General features: G+C 35.3%; 1 protein-coding gene across 2 annotated transcripts in view; it reads right to left on the bottom strand.

The window, feature by feature from the left end:
- LOC129004623 (nephrin-like) overlaps window positions 1-14,877 on the bottom strand; it is a 363,928-nt gene that overhangs the window by 32,468 nt on the left and 316,583 nt on the right. For both annotated transcript variants that reach the window (XM_054433169.1, XM_054433170.1), the window contains exon 2: window positions 4,481-4,615. In XM_054433169.1, coding sequence (XP_054289144.1) covers window positions 4,481-4,615 — 135 coding nt within the window. The remainder of the gene's footprint in view (window positions 1-4,480; window positions 4,616-14,877) is intronic.

Genomic DNA, 14,877 nt, shown 5'->3' with positions numbered 1-14,877 from the left:
TTTATTTATTGATTTATTTATTTAACAAGTATTTGTTTACAATCTATTCTATACTAGAACAATAAGTAAATTTCCACATAAAATGTGGAATAAGGTTGTAATAAGGTTGCAATAAGGTTGTAAACATGAAGCATGTATAGATAGCAATGATGATTAAAATAAGGTCATGAGTAGGAGGTCTGTGCATCCCAACAGCGAACTAAACGTTCAATAATTCTAACAGTAGGTTTTATCATCTCAGCATCAATACTAGAGGTTATCGTTACTTGATAAAACTGTTTTATGTACACAGCCACAACATAACTGAGTTTTTATTTCATTTTGGAGGAGGTTTATACAATTACTGAACACTAGTTTGTGGCTAGTTTTCTGCAGAACATGTATCTGATAGACTGGTACAGCGTTTCTGACAGTTTATAGCATGCTGTACACGCTCAGGGCAACTAGAAACATCGTTATCAATGTTATGATACATAATGTCCATCGCTTGAACTACGTGTTTTCAACAGTTTGCAAAACGAACGTTTCGATACCACAACTTTTAATGTGTCAAAACACGACTGTAAATGTTAAGTCATATAACACTGCCCCATTATATTTTATAATAATAGCAAATTTGTTAATTAATTATGCGCCGTTACACATTTACGGTAAATTGGTAAATATTATACGTTGTAAGTGATTAAACTTTTTTGAACAACACATTTGATTTTCTCAGAAATAATACATTTTTCCTTTACGTGGTGCAAAAAAATTTTAAAAAAATTACTAAAAATCTTAGAATAGTCAAACAAACAGTTTCTTCCTCAGACAATGTAGGAGTTACGAGCTTTTACATAAATAATTGGTAAACAAACAAAAAGACTATTAAATGTCCGATTGAGTAACATTTCCCAGTTTAACCTTACAACTTTCAACTTTCAAGAGCCAAGTATGAACAACACAGTACAACGTGCAGACGTGTAAGAAACGCAGCATCTCCAACGCAGGGACAAATCATAACGCAATTCCCAGCCCTCATTTGCACACAAAACACATAAAAACTTTTCCCATTTCGCCATTCTGACTGTAGATCGCAGATGTGCTCGACAAACCCACAAATCTCAGCAATTAGAGGTTCGGGAGCCAGTGATTATACGGATAATTAAGTAAATAATTGGCACTCGCCCCGGTAGCTAAGCCAACTTGAGCAGTAATATCCTATTGTTCCCCTTATTGGTAAAGCCCGAGCAGCGGAAGTTGAAAATCCACCTTGGGTGAAAGTGAAAGGTAAAACAAATAGTTTGCGATCGCATCCAACAATGCAGATCAAACAAAGTTAAACGAGAGGGATCCTTATTGTAAAAAGGATACTGTACCAGGGAAACTGTTTTGCAAAATGTAACTAGCAAATGATAAGATTAATTAACTTGTGATAGATTGTATGCGTAATTAAATACATTTTCAAAAGAATTCTTTATAAAAAATATCTTAAAATAACTTATGCACTTAGAATTTGACTTGGTGTACGTATTGGCATTGGCACCTAGCAGATTACAATTACAATATGACATATTCAGTAAGTACAAATTTTATCATTTTTAAAGTACAAATTTATTTATTATGAGATTAAGCAGAAAAATCGCCAAAATTTAGAAGGCCGTATATCTATTAATAGTTTAAGAAAGTTTATTGTAAGGCTTTAAAAAAGTTGTCACAAAATATTTGTTGGGTGCAAACGAAACTGGGGTGTTTGCGGACTAGTTTTTCAAAATAGTTATCTGAAATAGGATAGAATAATACTTGGGAGCCTCGGTATAATCAACAATAAGGAAAATATGCAGTACTATCAATTCATTTGCTTCGATATTCCTTGAATACGAGAACGAGGAAAATCAGTGTGAATCTAAAATTACAGTGTTCAACTACGCTGATGATTAAGTATGACCGCAATGTAAAGTTTATTGCTGCTTGATACACACTCACAATATTAGTAAGTCATAGATTAAAATTTCAATTGTAATATATACGATTCATTCCCTGATTCTTATTCCGTTACTTCACTCTAATATATCAGGCCAACAGAAAAACAGGATTACGGAAATGAAGACGCAGTGACAGTTTGTTTGTGACGGTCGACCGAATCACCGGGGATTGGTTGTATCCATCTAAGCAATTCCTGAGATGAGGAGGGAGGCATAATTGTAGCGGAGTTTATCTTATTTTGTATTCCCGGGACAACAGATGCCTTCAAACGGCGCTTCCTAGAAGATGCATTTTCCACGCCACTGGACCAGAAAGCATTTTAAAACCGGCAGTTTACAATAAAGTCGGATATCGGAACGCGGGATTTGCATTTGCGGAATTGTGGAAAATTAACGCTCTGCGCAAGTCTGGGGAATTGCTAACTGGATCCTAAATGCGATACTTAGAGATTCCAATGGAGCGATGGGGTGAAGAGGTCACGGGTTCAAGATTTTAGTTTCCGGCCGATCACAGAATATTACATTTATATAAACTCAGTAGCTGTGAAACATTTATAATTAAATTTGTGAGTTTCGTAAAAGAACCTACATAGAAGTATGATATTGAATGAATGAATTTCATCATGTGGAAGAGAACAATTAATTTTTCAAACCCATTAAAGACAATGTTATGTGCATTTTAATATAAGTACCTTTAACACCATTAAAAGGTTTCTTTCATTTTCTTTTAGGCCGTGTTTACACGATGCCAGTAGACAGATAACCTGCCTGCCAACTAGTCTAATATAATCGCGGCTTTCGTACTAAAAATAAAGTTTTCCTTGTATTCTGTACATTTATTTCAAAATATAACTCGTAAAATCGTTTGTGCCCTAAACTTAAATGATTTAATTTTTTATTGACTCATCGTCAACTCACTATGGAAAAATAAAAGGACAAATGCTGTCGCCTTTGGGTTCAAATTTCTCCTACTGAATTATGCGTATTTCTGCGCAAACGACATCGTCAGATCCGTTTAGGGAATATTTTTTCCCCTAAAGAGGTGTGAGGAAAGTTCAGTAACAAAAAACATAAACACGTAAAAAAAGTAGTCGGTTGTTATTCAGCATAGTTCTTCTTTTAAGACGCGAGCACTGGCAGGAGTATATGGAGGCACGCCAGACGTGTGTCAAGATTTACTATGAAAACTTAATTATTTAACCGTATTTCATTTCTACAATTAAAATCAAAAGTAATAGCTGTTCCGCAATAGTTTTCCCTCAGTTTGCAAATCCCCAGTTAGAGACTCCCCGCAGCTCGCCGAGTGTCGAGTGCTTGTGTTTGTTTGTGTAGTGTTGGGCTCCAGTCGCTTTATCTAAGTCGGCTTTGAGTAACTGGGCTATAATTGACACGATCCTACCTCCCTCCCCCTCCACGCCATCACTCCAATTATCCCTTCAACTTAAGTTCGCCCATCCAATTAGTAAGCTATGCCAGATCTCAGGCTCAGGAAAATATCGCCATGGAGATGAAAATGGTGGGATTATTTCATTATTTTCTACGTGTTTGCATTTTAAAATATTATGCATCCTCATTCCTCCTATAATGTTCCTGGTTGACCTAATAGAACGAAATTAAATATGTATTCGAAACTATATTTAACTAGGTTAGTGTTTCTGTACCACTATCTTGTTAATGATTAATATAGATTCAATTAAATTAATAATACTCCGACAGTCCGTGGTTTGCCACAAAGCCAGTGTTTCCACATTTTGGCCAACCAGGACACACAACTGCAATAGAAAGGGTCGGAATTGGGGACTTGCTACAGAGATACAATAAATAAAATACTTATACGTTACATAAAGCTAATTATTTCACTACTCATTTTTACAATAACCATTAATTTCTTCTCACTGAAACAGTGTCGAGATTGGTTATTTCGTTTATTTATCGATATTTATATTTTAAATATTACATTAATTGAAGACTGGTTCAGATTAAAGTTAAGGAATTTTGGGATCCAAAAAACCAAAATAATAATAAGTACCGGATAATCAGGAATCTATTTATTCACTTGCGAGAAATTCCTTTTTTCTCGATTAGATGTGACGTGGCGTATGCATTTTTCCAGGAGGTGTTCAATAACTACACGTTATGATGAAGTTTTTATTTAAAATTGAAAATCTTGTTAACTTAGACAGCTTTGACATGAGATGATAACTGGGATACACATTTAGGTTTTATGGGGAATCGCATATTTATACTGTTTCATTCACGTGAAATTAGGCTAGGACCTTTGAGTTTTTACTATATCTACTAAAACTAGACTGATTTGGATTCTTTTCGACCAAGTTTCAGAAATTTAAAGAGAGCAAGATCATATCCAAGCCCAGCCACACTGAATCCAGCTCACTCGTTGACCCACCTACCATGACAACGGTCGTTCTAGTTCGACATACTCCAGTACTCTATACCGAGTTTATAATTTTCACATAATACACCAAGTCAACAGCTGTTCACAACAAAGTACTCACCAAGAGCAAAGCCATCCTTGGTCCACTGTACGAAGCCTGCTCGGTTCGCGACCTCACATTGCAGAGTCACCTCGCCTCCCTCGTGGACCTTCACGTCCTTCGGCTGGACACGGAAGTACTGTAACTGTCCTCGCACTGCAACAACATGAATACAAGTCAGCATGTATACAAGCAAACTGTAAGTTCAAGAAATCAGTACGGCTCCAGAAACAGTTCCAATAGGATGGTCCTTGGTGTACAGTCGACCTACCACAGTGGTGAAATATATTATTATCTAAAGAAATCAAACAAATGGAAGGATGTTTACAAGATTACGTGAAAAAATTCCATCAAGATTACTATTACAAGTGATTATTCAAATGATTGGGTTTTGTATACCTAAAGTACTCGTAAAAGTCTATTAGTTTTTCATTTGTTGACCACGTCAAGATGTTATAGTCAACTGACAGGGTCCCCTACATATCAGTTTTATCCATTGTAGTTATCCAATTGGGCCTGATAAGTGTCGAGGCGAAATCTATACCATTGCCCTCTATATTCACTTGCCCGATGCATACAGGTGATATTGATACCGAAAACTCCGCCCTGAAGTCAATTACAGCATTGTGGTCTGCAAGTTCGATTGCTTTACTCTCAAGTTTCTCAACACTTCAAACGTTCTTAGTAGCTGAAGCATTGATGATGTTCCAAATGGAGTATATTCTCGATTATTATTTGGTGTATTCTCAGAATATTCTCCTTTTGTTTGGTTCTGTAGTTTATTATGAAACCGTTGGATACGTTTCCATTGAAAACGGAGTATCATATATAATCTAAAACGATACCAGTCAACAACTTTTGAACTGTAATTCTACAGCATTGGGGGTTTTACAGTTTTGTTTAATGTTTATAGAACCATAATATACTTAATTTTAATCATAATCATTGCAGCCATTTTCGGGTCAAAAGATCAACAATAACAAACGTTCAGTAACTCACATATTACTACGACGTACAGTAACTACGACGTGAGATACGACGTACAGTAACTCACAGTAACTACAACACCATGAACAAACATCAAACACAGTAATAATTTATTTTCACCGATGATTCCTTGTTTCCTATGACGTAATACGTGTACTGTACTAGGGTGGTTGCAATTATCGTCGATACCGTTGGCTGTGTACAGTAAGTCATTCTATAAAAGGCGAGTGTCTAAGTTAAAATGCATCAATAAACTATGGGAGAACGTGGGTTGAGCGAGGCAAGTGGAACTTTCAGACTACGTGGGTAGTTCTGGGTCACCTGTACACTTACACACTGACACACACACGAGCACGCCCGTATACACAGGTAAATCAGCAGGTAGATTAGTTGTCTGTACTGAGGAAGCTGTAAACAAAGGTGGATTGAAATATAAACAGCGTGATGGGTGTGTTAGGTAAAGCGGAAGGTTTCTTAAATTTGGAGGTTCATATGACACACAATTAGAAAATACATCGTAAGTATTTTGAGGAAGGGTATCTGCAATACTGGGACAAGTGTCTTCACATCTAAAGGGGACTGATTTATAACCCAACAGGTTAATATACAGTCTCATGTCAGACCCGAGCCACAGTATAGTGACATTGGCTAACAACAAATCGAAATTTACCATTAGCAGGACTTGAACTCGTACCTTTAGGATAGAATGTATGAGCTTAAATCATTAGATCGGCCGCACCGCTTTGTCTGGTTCGAAGACGTTACTTAACCAATCAATTCCAGCTTAGCAATGCTTGCGCTAATAATGAAAGCTTAAACTCTGTTTAGTGGATGCACTGCTCGCCTTCAATCTTAAAGTTGCCGGTTCAATCCAAGCACGGTTGATTTTTGGGCTATCAGTTTGCGATGCATAAAAATCGACGTTCGATGGTAAAAGACCAGGGCTGGACTGTTTCCTAATAGGCAAAGTACACATTGGCAACTTTATTACACGCACAAATATAAAAACATCCAGTTCAAAATACAACAAAAGTTTGTAGAAGACTGGTAATTTTTCACCACAAAGTAGCCCAATGTCTGTTCTAAAGACTAAGATAAAATGATCAATATCATAAAACCTTGGGAAACAGAACAGATTTCTAGGAAAACTTGAATATAGTATTAAAACTCTCTGAGTATCACTTTCCAAGAACTAAAAATAAAATGCAATTATTTTTACATCCTAAGGAATTAATAACGTCACGGCATAGTTGAAATTAAATCTTAAAAACAGACGTGAACTTAATGAAACACGTCTTTGAAAACAAGTATCGATATTTTCAAGATGTCAAGCAAAACACCCCCCTGCAGTCTTCCACTTGGATAGGAATTTATTCCATTTATCTTTGATAACTTAGCTATTATTTTTAAAGGCTTCGAGCCATCCTTTTGGTCAATTTGCGATATCATATTTACGGACCGCTGAACAATATTATTTCATTGAATTTGAGAGGCAAAATGAATTTAAAAACTGTTGTTTTTAAAAGAGTTCATTTTCCTGTTTTCTACTTTTACGGATAAATAGGCCTAATAAAAAATATAACTGTTACAAATACATTAAGTCCATTTCAACGATTAAATTTTGTTTTCACCTCACTACGGTGTTTTAGCCGTTTTACAAACGTTTATTGGAGGCCGAAAGCTACGTATTGATGTCTTTGCCAGCTGTCATCGTCATTTGGGGAAAGAGCATGTTTTTACATCCCTAGGGCCAAAAATCAGCTGCCCGATTACTTTCTTAAAACAATAATGCATATTAAATACACAATCAGTATCCATAGCATTGCAATATAATTATTTTATTGTCACCGCTGCCTAGCAACTATTTATTAATATTTTTGCTGATTCCTCAAAATTATTTCTTCACATAAACTTAAAGTTGTAGTTGTGTTGACTATAAGTGTGCATTATTATTGTGGTGAATAGTGGTACCTAATAGGGTATAGTGTGGTGAAAAATAACGTTCGTACCACGGACCGAAATGGTTTTGCAGCTCTCGATCGTTTTAGGTTCTCGAACCGGCAGAACCTCATTTTCGGCCCTAGGTACGAAATAAACTATTTTATGACGCCAAGATGTGCTAACTGTCTTATTTTAAATTTCGATATACACTAAAAATCTGATTGATCCGTAATTCTTTTTGTCTATGGTAAGACCATTACTCCTATTTTTACACCAACTCATGCTTTCAATAATACCTAAAATAAATAATATGCAAATGAGTTGGAAATATCCATGTATCAATAGCTGTAAATCAAACTTACAAATCTTTTTCTTTAAATATTATTTTACAAACAATTGCCAAGTTAATTTTTTGAAGACTCACTAATTAAGAAGTACGTCTTGACTATTAACTTCGGCTTTCCCAAAGTAGAACCACTACTACTCTCACCCATACATATTCCTATTCTCAGGGTATAAAGTAATAGGGGCAATATACAACAGTAGTATAAAGATACGTATCTACCACATAATTGAACCACCTGAAGCTGGTCAGTTCGGTGGTCAAGGCACGTGACTTGGGACCACGAGCTGCCCGAGCTTCCGTCACGACTAAGGGTTTGCCAGTTGATGATTGACCACCGCACGGTTGGAACCCTTCTTGGGTCAAAAGTTTGAGGATCGATCCACTATTTTGGTGAGAAGCACTAATTAAAAGTAATATAATTGTATTATGAAGTTTGTAATTGTGTAAGATATTTTTTACTTTGTACCTTTAGCCATATTCCCTTTCAAAAGTGGTAGTTAGACATAGGTAACTTGAGATTCAGGGTATCCATATAAAACGCGGTTTTATGTGTTTAAAAAATAAATTGGCGAATTGAACACGTTGTGGAACATTTGAACACGAGCTTTACTAATTAGAGCTAATTTATATTAAATATACTTTATTTTATAATTAGTAGCAGATTCATTCAAGCCTTGTTTATACAGTTAAATGTAACTCGGGTACCAATTTAGCGACCAAATCAAAGATTTTAAGTGCTCACTTTTTGTGTGCTTGTGTGATTCTTTTTCAATTTAATTTATAAATATTTTACTGTCGTAACAAAGCCAAATTTATGCCCGCAATCAATACCAACGCATCCATTTCTGTTTTGAGTCGAACATGACCTAAGGGCGACTGTTAACTATATGACTCATGGTCTAGCTCCAGCACCAAGCTGTTGTGTATATCCCCTTTGAAAGGTTAATTGATTAATTAAACTCGTGCACTCTACTTTGTGACAGACCAAGGAATTACCAAGAAAGGTTGTAACAACCTTGAGTGTACGACAGCCACTAGCTACCAGACGTGGGCTAACAGCTGACTGTAGGCGGAGACAACAAACTACTAGGTAACCTTCAGTATAGTGCACGCTATACAGGAAAAATTATGGCTCAGGTAAAGTACATTTTATTTTTTCTTTAAGTCCCTAGTTCAGTATGTCCAGTTTTACTATGGAAAGGTGTATGAAATGTCAAAAGTTTTAAGTCTCATGAAATATGCCTAGATGACCCAAAAAACACGTTTTTTCATCCCTTATTGGTTGTTTTATGATTTCGTATGCAAGACTTGTTTACTGTTTATTTATTGATTTCCTTTGTAGAATTGAGTTGAGTTTTTTTCAGTAAAATTGAATAACGAGCTGGGACGGTATAATTTACGTTTCTACAACCTGTAATTTTTTACATCATTAAAGAAAATGTTAGATGAACCATTGAAACAAACACATATGTATGCTCCATGCTAATAAGAAAGTTTACTATGAATTAGAAACATTTGTTGACAAGATGGTTTCAAAGACCACTGAAGAGCTACCTCATTGACGCTTAAACAATCTTAAACCTTTTTATTTATGGTTTATTAAGTATTAAATATGAGTGTTAACATGAACCTTTCTGGTTTGATACGAACCTTGTAAAATGTGAAAGAATTATTAAATAGTTTTGTAATAGAACATTCATTTGACTTGGTTTTGAGGATGTTTCAAATTCTAATTTTAGCATAACAGAGTCTCTTATCCGTTTGTACTTTTTTTCTGACAACCAAATTTACCACTCAATGTCACAAAGGGCGGATGAAATGTTTCTAAATTCAATGATAGAGTAAAATATTTATTATAACGGATTATCTCATCAGTAGTTACATAAAATCTTTGAGTTACATAAAATGATAAAATCGTTGAGAAATAAATAAAACTGTTGCACGAGAAGTCGTAAAACAGTTTTTTTGTATTTCTCAACGATTTTATTTAATACATGCTGTGTTTTGTACGATTAAACACAGTAAGAAATGCTGTCAACAGAGAAAATACGATAAGTTAAACATCCCAACCACACAATTTACAAACAGCACATGTTTTACAAATAAATATCAAATTACAAATATGTTTTAAGACTGAAACGGATTAACACAAAGAGTAAAACTGTATGGAAATGGATGAATCCAACGCAGAACGCCGAATTTATTGATGTACACAGCAGAAATGCCACTCGATCAGTTCATTGATTCCACAAACATGGGTGCGCCGTGTAGGATGTAGACTGAATCAGACACAATTAAACCACAGTCCGTGCTTTATCATTGCGTTTGTCGTTTCTTTCTGGATTACGTTTGAGAATTACGGCGGAATCTGTTGTGACGATTATACAATATTCGAACGTGCATTACATTTTTAAAGTTTACAATTATTAAATTTTTGTTACTTTTTTCTATTTAACTTGTGGATTATTTCACTGTACTTTTTTATGAGCTATGTATGTTGGTTGGTAATTAATTATATAAACATTGAACTTGACAGTCTTATGATGAGGTCGAGGGGTGCCAATAAGCCATTCTATGGTGGAAGTACTTAATACCATATGGTACCAAACAAAATACCCCCGCCGCAGCAAACCTGCAGACTAAGCGAATTTCCATTTGACTGATTGGATTTACACTGAAATGTCTACTTAAAAATATAACATTTATTCTTGATTTAAATAGAATTAGTTTAACAAGTACTTAGGTTTGCTGCATCAGGGAGGGTAAAACTGTTTTTTTTTTTAATGTGAATAGTTTCGTAAGAAATAAAAACATTTTCCAAATTTGATCAAAATATGTTCACAAACAAGCAAACTACAACAGTTTACTTATTCTCCATAAGAATAACATGGGAATTTTAAATTTAAAATTTGTTGGAATTTTCTCCGTAACAATTAGGCGCATAATAACGCTTCAATATACTAAGTTATTTGTTTTTTTAAGCTCTACAAAATGGTTTGGAAAGAAATTGCTAAATTTTATCTTTTTTGGGTCAAAAATGGGAAAAACCTATTTTTACCCCATAAAACCCCCCGTAAACCCCCGTTCCCATGGTCCGATCATGCTGGATCGCGAACTCGTTCGAATAAACGTACGTTTACACGTTTGTACCAAATTTCATCAAAATCGGATCATTTTTGCTCGAGTTATCGTGCTGACGGACACATATATATAGATATATATATAAATATATATATATATATATATATATATATATATATATGAATTTGAACGAATGGTGTTTTTGGCCTCTAGGGACCTCAAAACGAAAAAAAATCGGTCCCGCGTCCAGGTCTTACCATGAGTACTACGGTAATAGCTTATTCCCTATATGGGAAATTCGCTAATAATGAACAGATTTAAAACCAATGTAAGCACATCAAGTTACTTTTTAATATTCCTTCAACCACACTACAATGACTAATTACTAACATAATGACAACCACTATAAAATGGCCAAATTGTATGACTGCAAGTTTGTTTTCACGGTAAATAAATTGAGTTGGGCCGAAGATTAACGACTTGTGGACCGTTGAGGCCTCATGTCAGAAGCCATTGTCTTGGTCTTGGTTGTCCAGGCGACATAATCGCTAGCCCAGGGAAGGGTTGGGTTTACAGCTCATAAGACCACCACCGACCCTACATTCAATTACTGGGCTGTGGGAGGCAATCTAGCGTCACAAAACATCCAACTTTGTATACAGAAATGTTACGTTTTGAGGAATGGATTGTTGATAATGGAGTTGAATGGATATTTTTCAGTTTGGATAAAGATGCTTGCTTTGAAATTTGATTGAGTCATGTTACACTAGGTATTCATAGGAATAATACTAGGGTGATAGGTAATTTTCCCTATTAAAAATGTTTATTCGTTTTATTGAAACCCAAAGGTATAAACAAAGAAAAAAGGTAAAAATAAGACGTTTGATCACATATTGCTAACGTGAACATATAAATGGCTTCTAAGAAATGTATTTACACAAAACAACTCTACATATATCATGGATGTCTAAGGAAAGTTCAAGATGAAATCCATATGTGTCGTGTACAAAAGAGAGAAATGGATCATTGGATGGCTTTTATTCCCTCAAGCAAAGAACGGTTGCACATTTACGGAAAAGTGATACCAATAACACAATATTTGATCTAAGATCTCATATTTTCTCCTTTTGATTCATTACGTAAACGTTATTAGGACATTTGTGTATGGATGTAAACTGAACAATGTATGTAATATTAAGTTAAGTAAAAAATAACTGCGGTAAAGAATATGTCACGTTTATCACAAAGCTTTGTGACTTGAAGCTCATAATAACTAAGAACTATTGTTGTATTAAAATACATGTTAACCTTAAAAATTTCGTGTGATGATTGGTGAATGCTCTTTTTCAATATGTTCCTCCGTCCATCTCAATACACAACGTTCTATACGTGAGGGTTTGCCAGTTAGATCCAACTCATCTGTAAGGGTTTACATTGAATTTTAAGAGCTTTACGTCATTACGCAGCAGCAAAACATAAATCCGATTAAAATAGTACCAACTTTACACTGTCGCTGACATCAAACAATGTACAAACTTCTAGTCCCTGCCTATCACAGTATAGTACAAAACCTTCAAGGAGTACTAGTATCAAAGAGAACTAACACTGAAGTACAAACGTGTAGTAGCAATGCAAGTTTCACAGGTGATCTAAATTCCGTTTGTCTGCGCCAGTGCAGGAGTTAGCTAAGTGGTGTAATGTTTCAAACATGTATCTGGAAGGGACGTGCTGGGTACATAGGAACATGGACGTGCGCGAACCCAGAGGAATGGTTTACATAGTCATTTGGCTTTTAATTTTTTGCCGATTCGGAGCACGTCGCAACCCAATAACATTTGTCCTAACTAGTGTGTCCTCCGTTCAGCTTTCAACGCGTAGAGTTCAACATCAGCGTTCAACAGCATTGAATATTCTGTTGTCATTCTTTGTGTAAATATAACCACAGAAGGGTTTAATTTTACAAAATTATTGTCGCTAGTCATCTACACATTCCAAATGAGTTGTAATTTCTTTATATCACGAGAATCTGTGCTAAGCTGTGGATGTACATTTCAATATTTGGTAAAACTGTATAATTTGCCAAAATAATGATCTAGGAGGCTGTAAAAAATTTCAGTGATGTAATTTGAAATGAGATGAGATGATGAGAGCGAGAGGAAAACATTTATGAGAGAAAAAAGGAATTGTGTGTTACAATTAAGTAGTCCATTTTAAACTATTTAAATTGTACCAACCCGTTTTTATAATCGTATTATAAGAATAATAAGTTTTGCAATACATAAAAGCTATTAAAGTGTCCTTTAGGAACAGTATAAAAAGCTAAGCCTAAATGTTTAGTCAAGTAAGTCACTCCAAGATGATTTTACGCCCAAACATACCACCCAGAATCAACACGTAGTATATAGAGGGTTACAAACAAAACTGTTTACGCCATGAAATGCAGTTCCAATGGCGTGCCGGAAGACTTGGGACCAGGTTTCAGGAAGTCAACTCTTCAAAGAGTTGTTTGAAGAAACAGCTGTTTTCAGCAGTATCGAACAGATGTAAAACGCGCGGGAGTAGCAAAACGGTTACTTCAAAGTCAGTCGATATTCTCACATTGTTAAATTGACAGCTCTTCTGCACGACTAACTCAGCAATGTTTCAGTAGACTATACTAGACTGTAAGTAAATACTTTAAAGTTTAATAATTTCTGTAAAACATGATAAGTTTGCGGTGTGTATGATTGAAACAAATACTCAAAACCTTCTCTTCAACACAAAGACAAAGCTTACAATGGTAATGTTCGGTGCTCACGGTACCAGCATAGGCCTACATATTGTGACCCACCTGTTTGAAACCAGACACCTAGCAGAGGCGGTAAAGTACCCCCCCCCCCCTCCCACAACACAGTAGAGGGGTCCAATTAGATTATTTAACTCATACCGACCTCTTGGTGACATGTGAAATATCATCTCCAAGCCCAGTTACGATTTACGGTCTATAAACCGGCTATAAATAAATCATTCCTTTTCTAGGATCTTCTGTTGTTTGATAAATCCCAGTATTTGAATGAACAGCCCATATGCACATAGATTACCACACACACTTACATAAACATAAATGAGTTTTTTAGACACAAGTACATTCCAACATATAGATAGGCGGACGTTACTTCTATTAACTACACAACCTCACATTGACACACGTATTGTTACACTAGGAGTACGCTCCGAAGTCACGTATGAGAATGAACGAAGACCATTTCATACATAAAAAAATGTTATTTAACAGTAGGCCTATCCACATTCATATCAGTTGATCAGCTGCTCAAGCAGTTTTAACTTCATTAAGGCACTAACACCAAATCCATAATACTTTTTCACCAAAGCATTTTCTTTACTGTACTTTGGACTTGCGTCATTAAAGCAGGACCAGGAATCAGGGAGTTGGTATATGAAAGGGACCTTGTTCCAAGGTCATTAGGCAGGTTTGAGAAAATTTACTAAGGAACTATGTATAATCACTGAATGTATTTCGATGTATTTAAAAGCAGCAATATTGCTCGAAAATGCTAAATAATATTAGGTTTGTCAATCTATAGAAACTCCAACAATTACTTTGTGATGTTTCATTGCTCTACAACATTCGGAAATAAATTATAACAGTGAGAACCATTATACATTGAGGGTAAGGACATCCCTTACATGACCCATAAGAATTATAAACATTTCAAAATACAAGAATTAAAACCTTTTAGGTGTTGCGTGGGAGGAAACACTATTTTTGAACCATCAGATACTGCTGAATTTGTTGTGTGAATGATCAAACAAATGTTTACCCGAAACAGTTTTAAAACTTTATATATTTGGATTCACATTTTAATACATTTACCTACGACCGTTTATTAAAATAGCCGTTTCAGCTCAGTTGTTAGAATTTAAAAGTTTCTCATAACATCATAGTTTTATCATAACACAGGTAACGGACCAATGAGGTTCAAGTCATGGTGGAAGGAAAATAGGCTACATAGGTGTGCTATTCCTGTCATATTCTGACGTCACCCAGATTGCAAACGAAAAA

This window comes from Macrosteles quadrilineatus, unplaced genomic scaffold (genome assembly GCF_028750875.1).
Source record: "Macrosteles quadrilineatus isolate MER2022 unplaced genomic scaffold, UCM_ALF_1.0 Scaffold_10__1_contigs__length_6754688, whole genome shotgun sequence".
In the NCBI taxonomy this organism is placed as follows: Eukaryota; Metazoa; Arthropoda; class Insecta; order Hemiptera; family Cicadellidae; genus Macrosteles; species Macrosteles quadrilineatus.
Note: the sequence above shows the minus strand (reverse complement) of the source record. Positions and strands in the feature narration are given on the sequence as shown.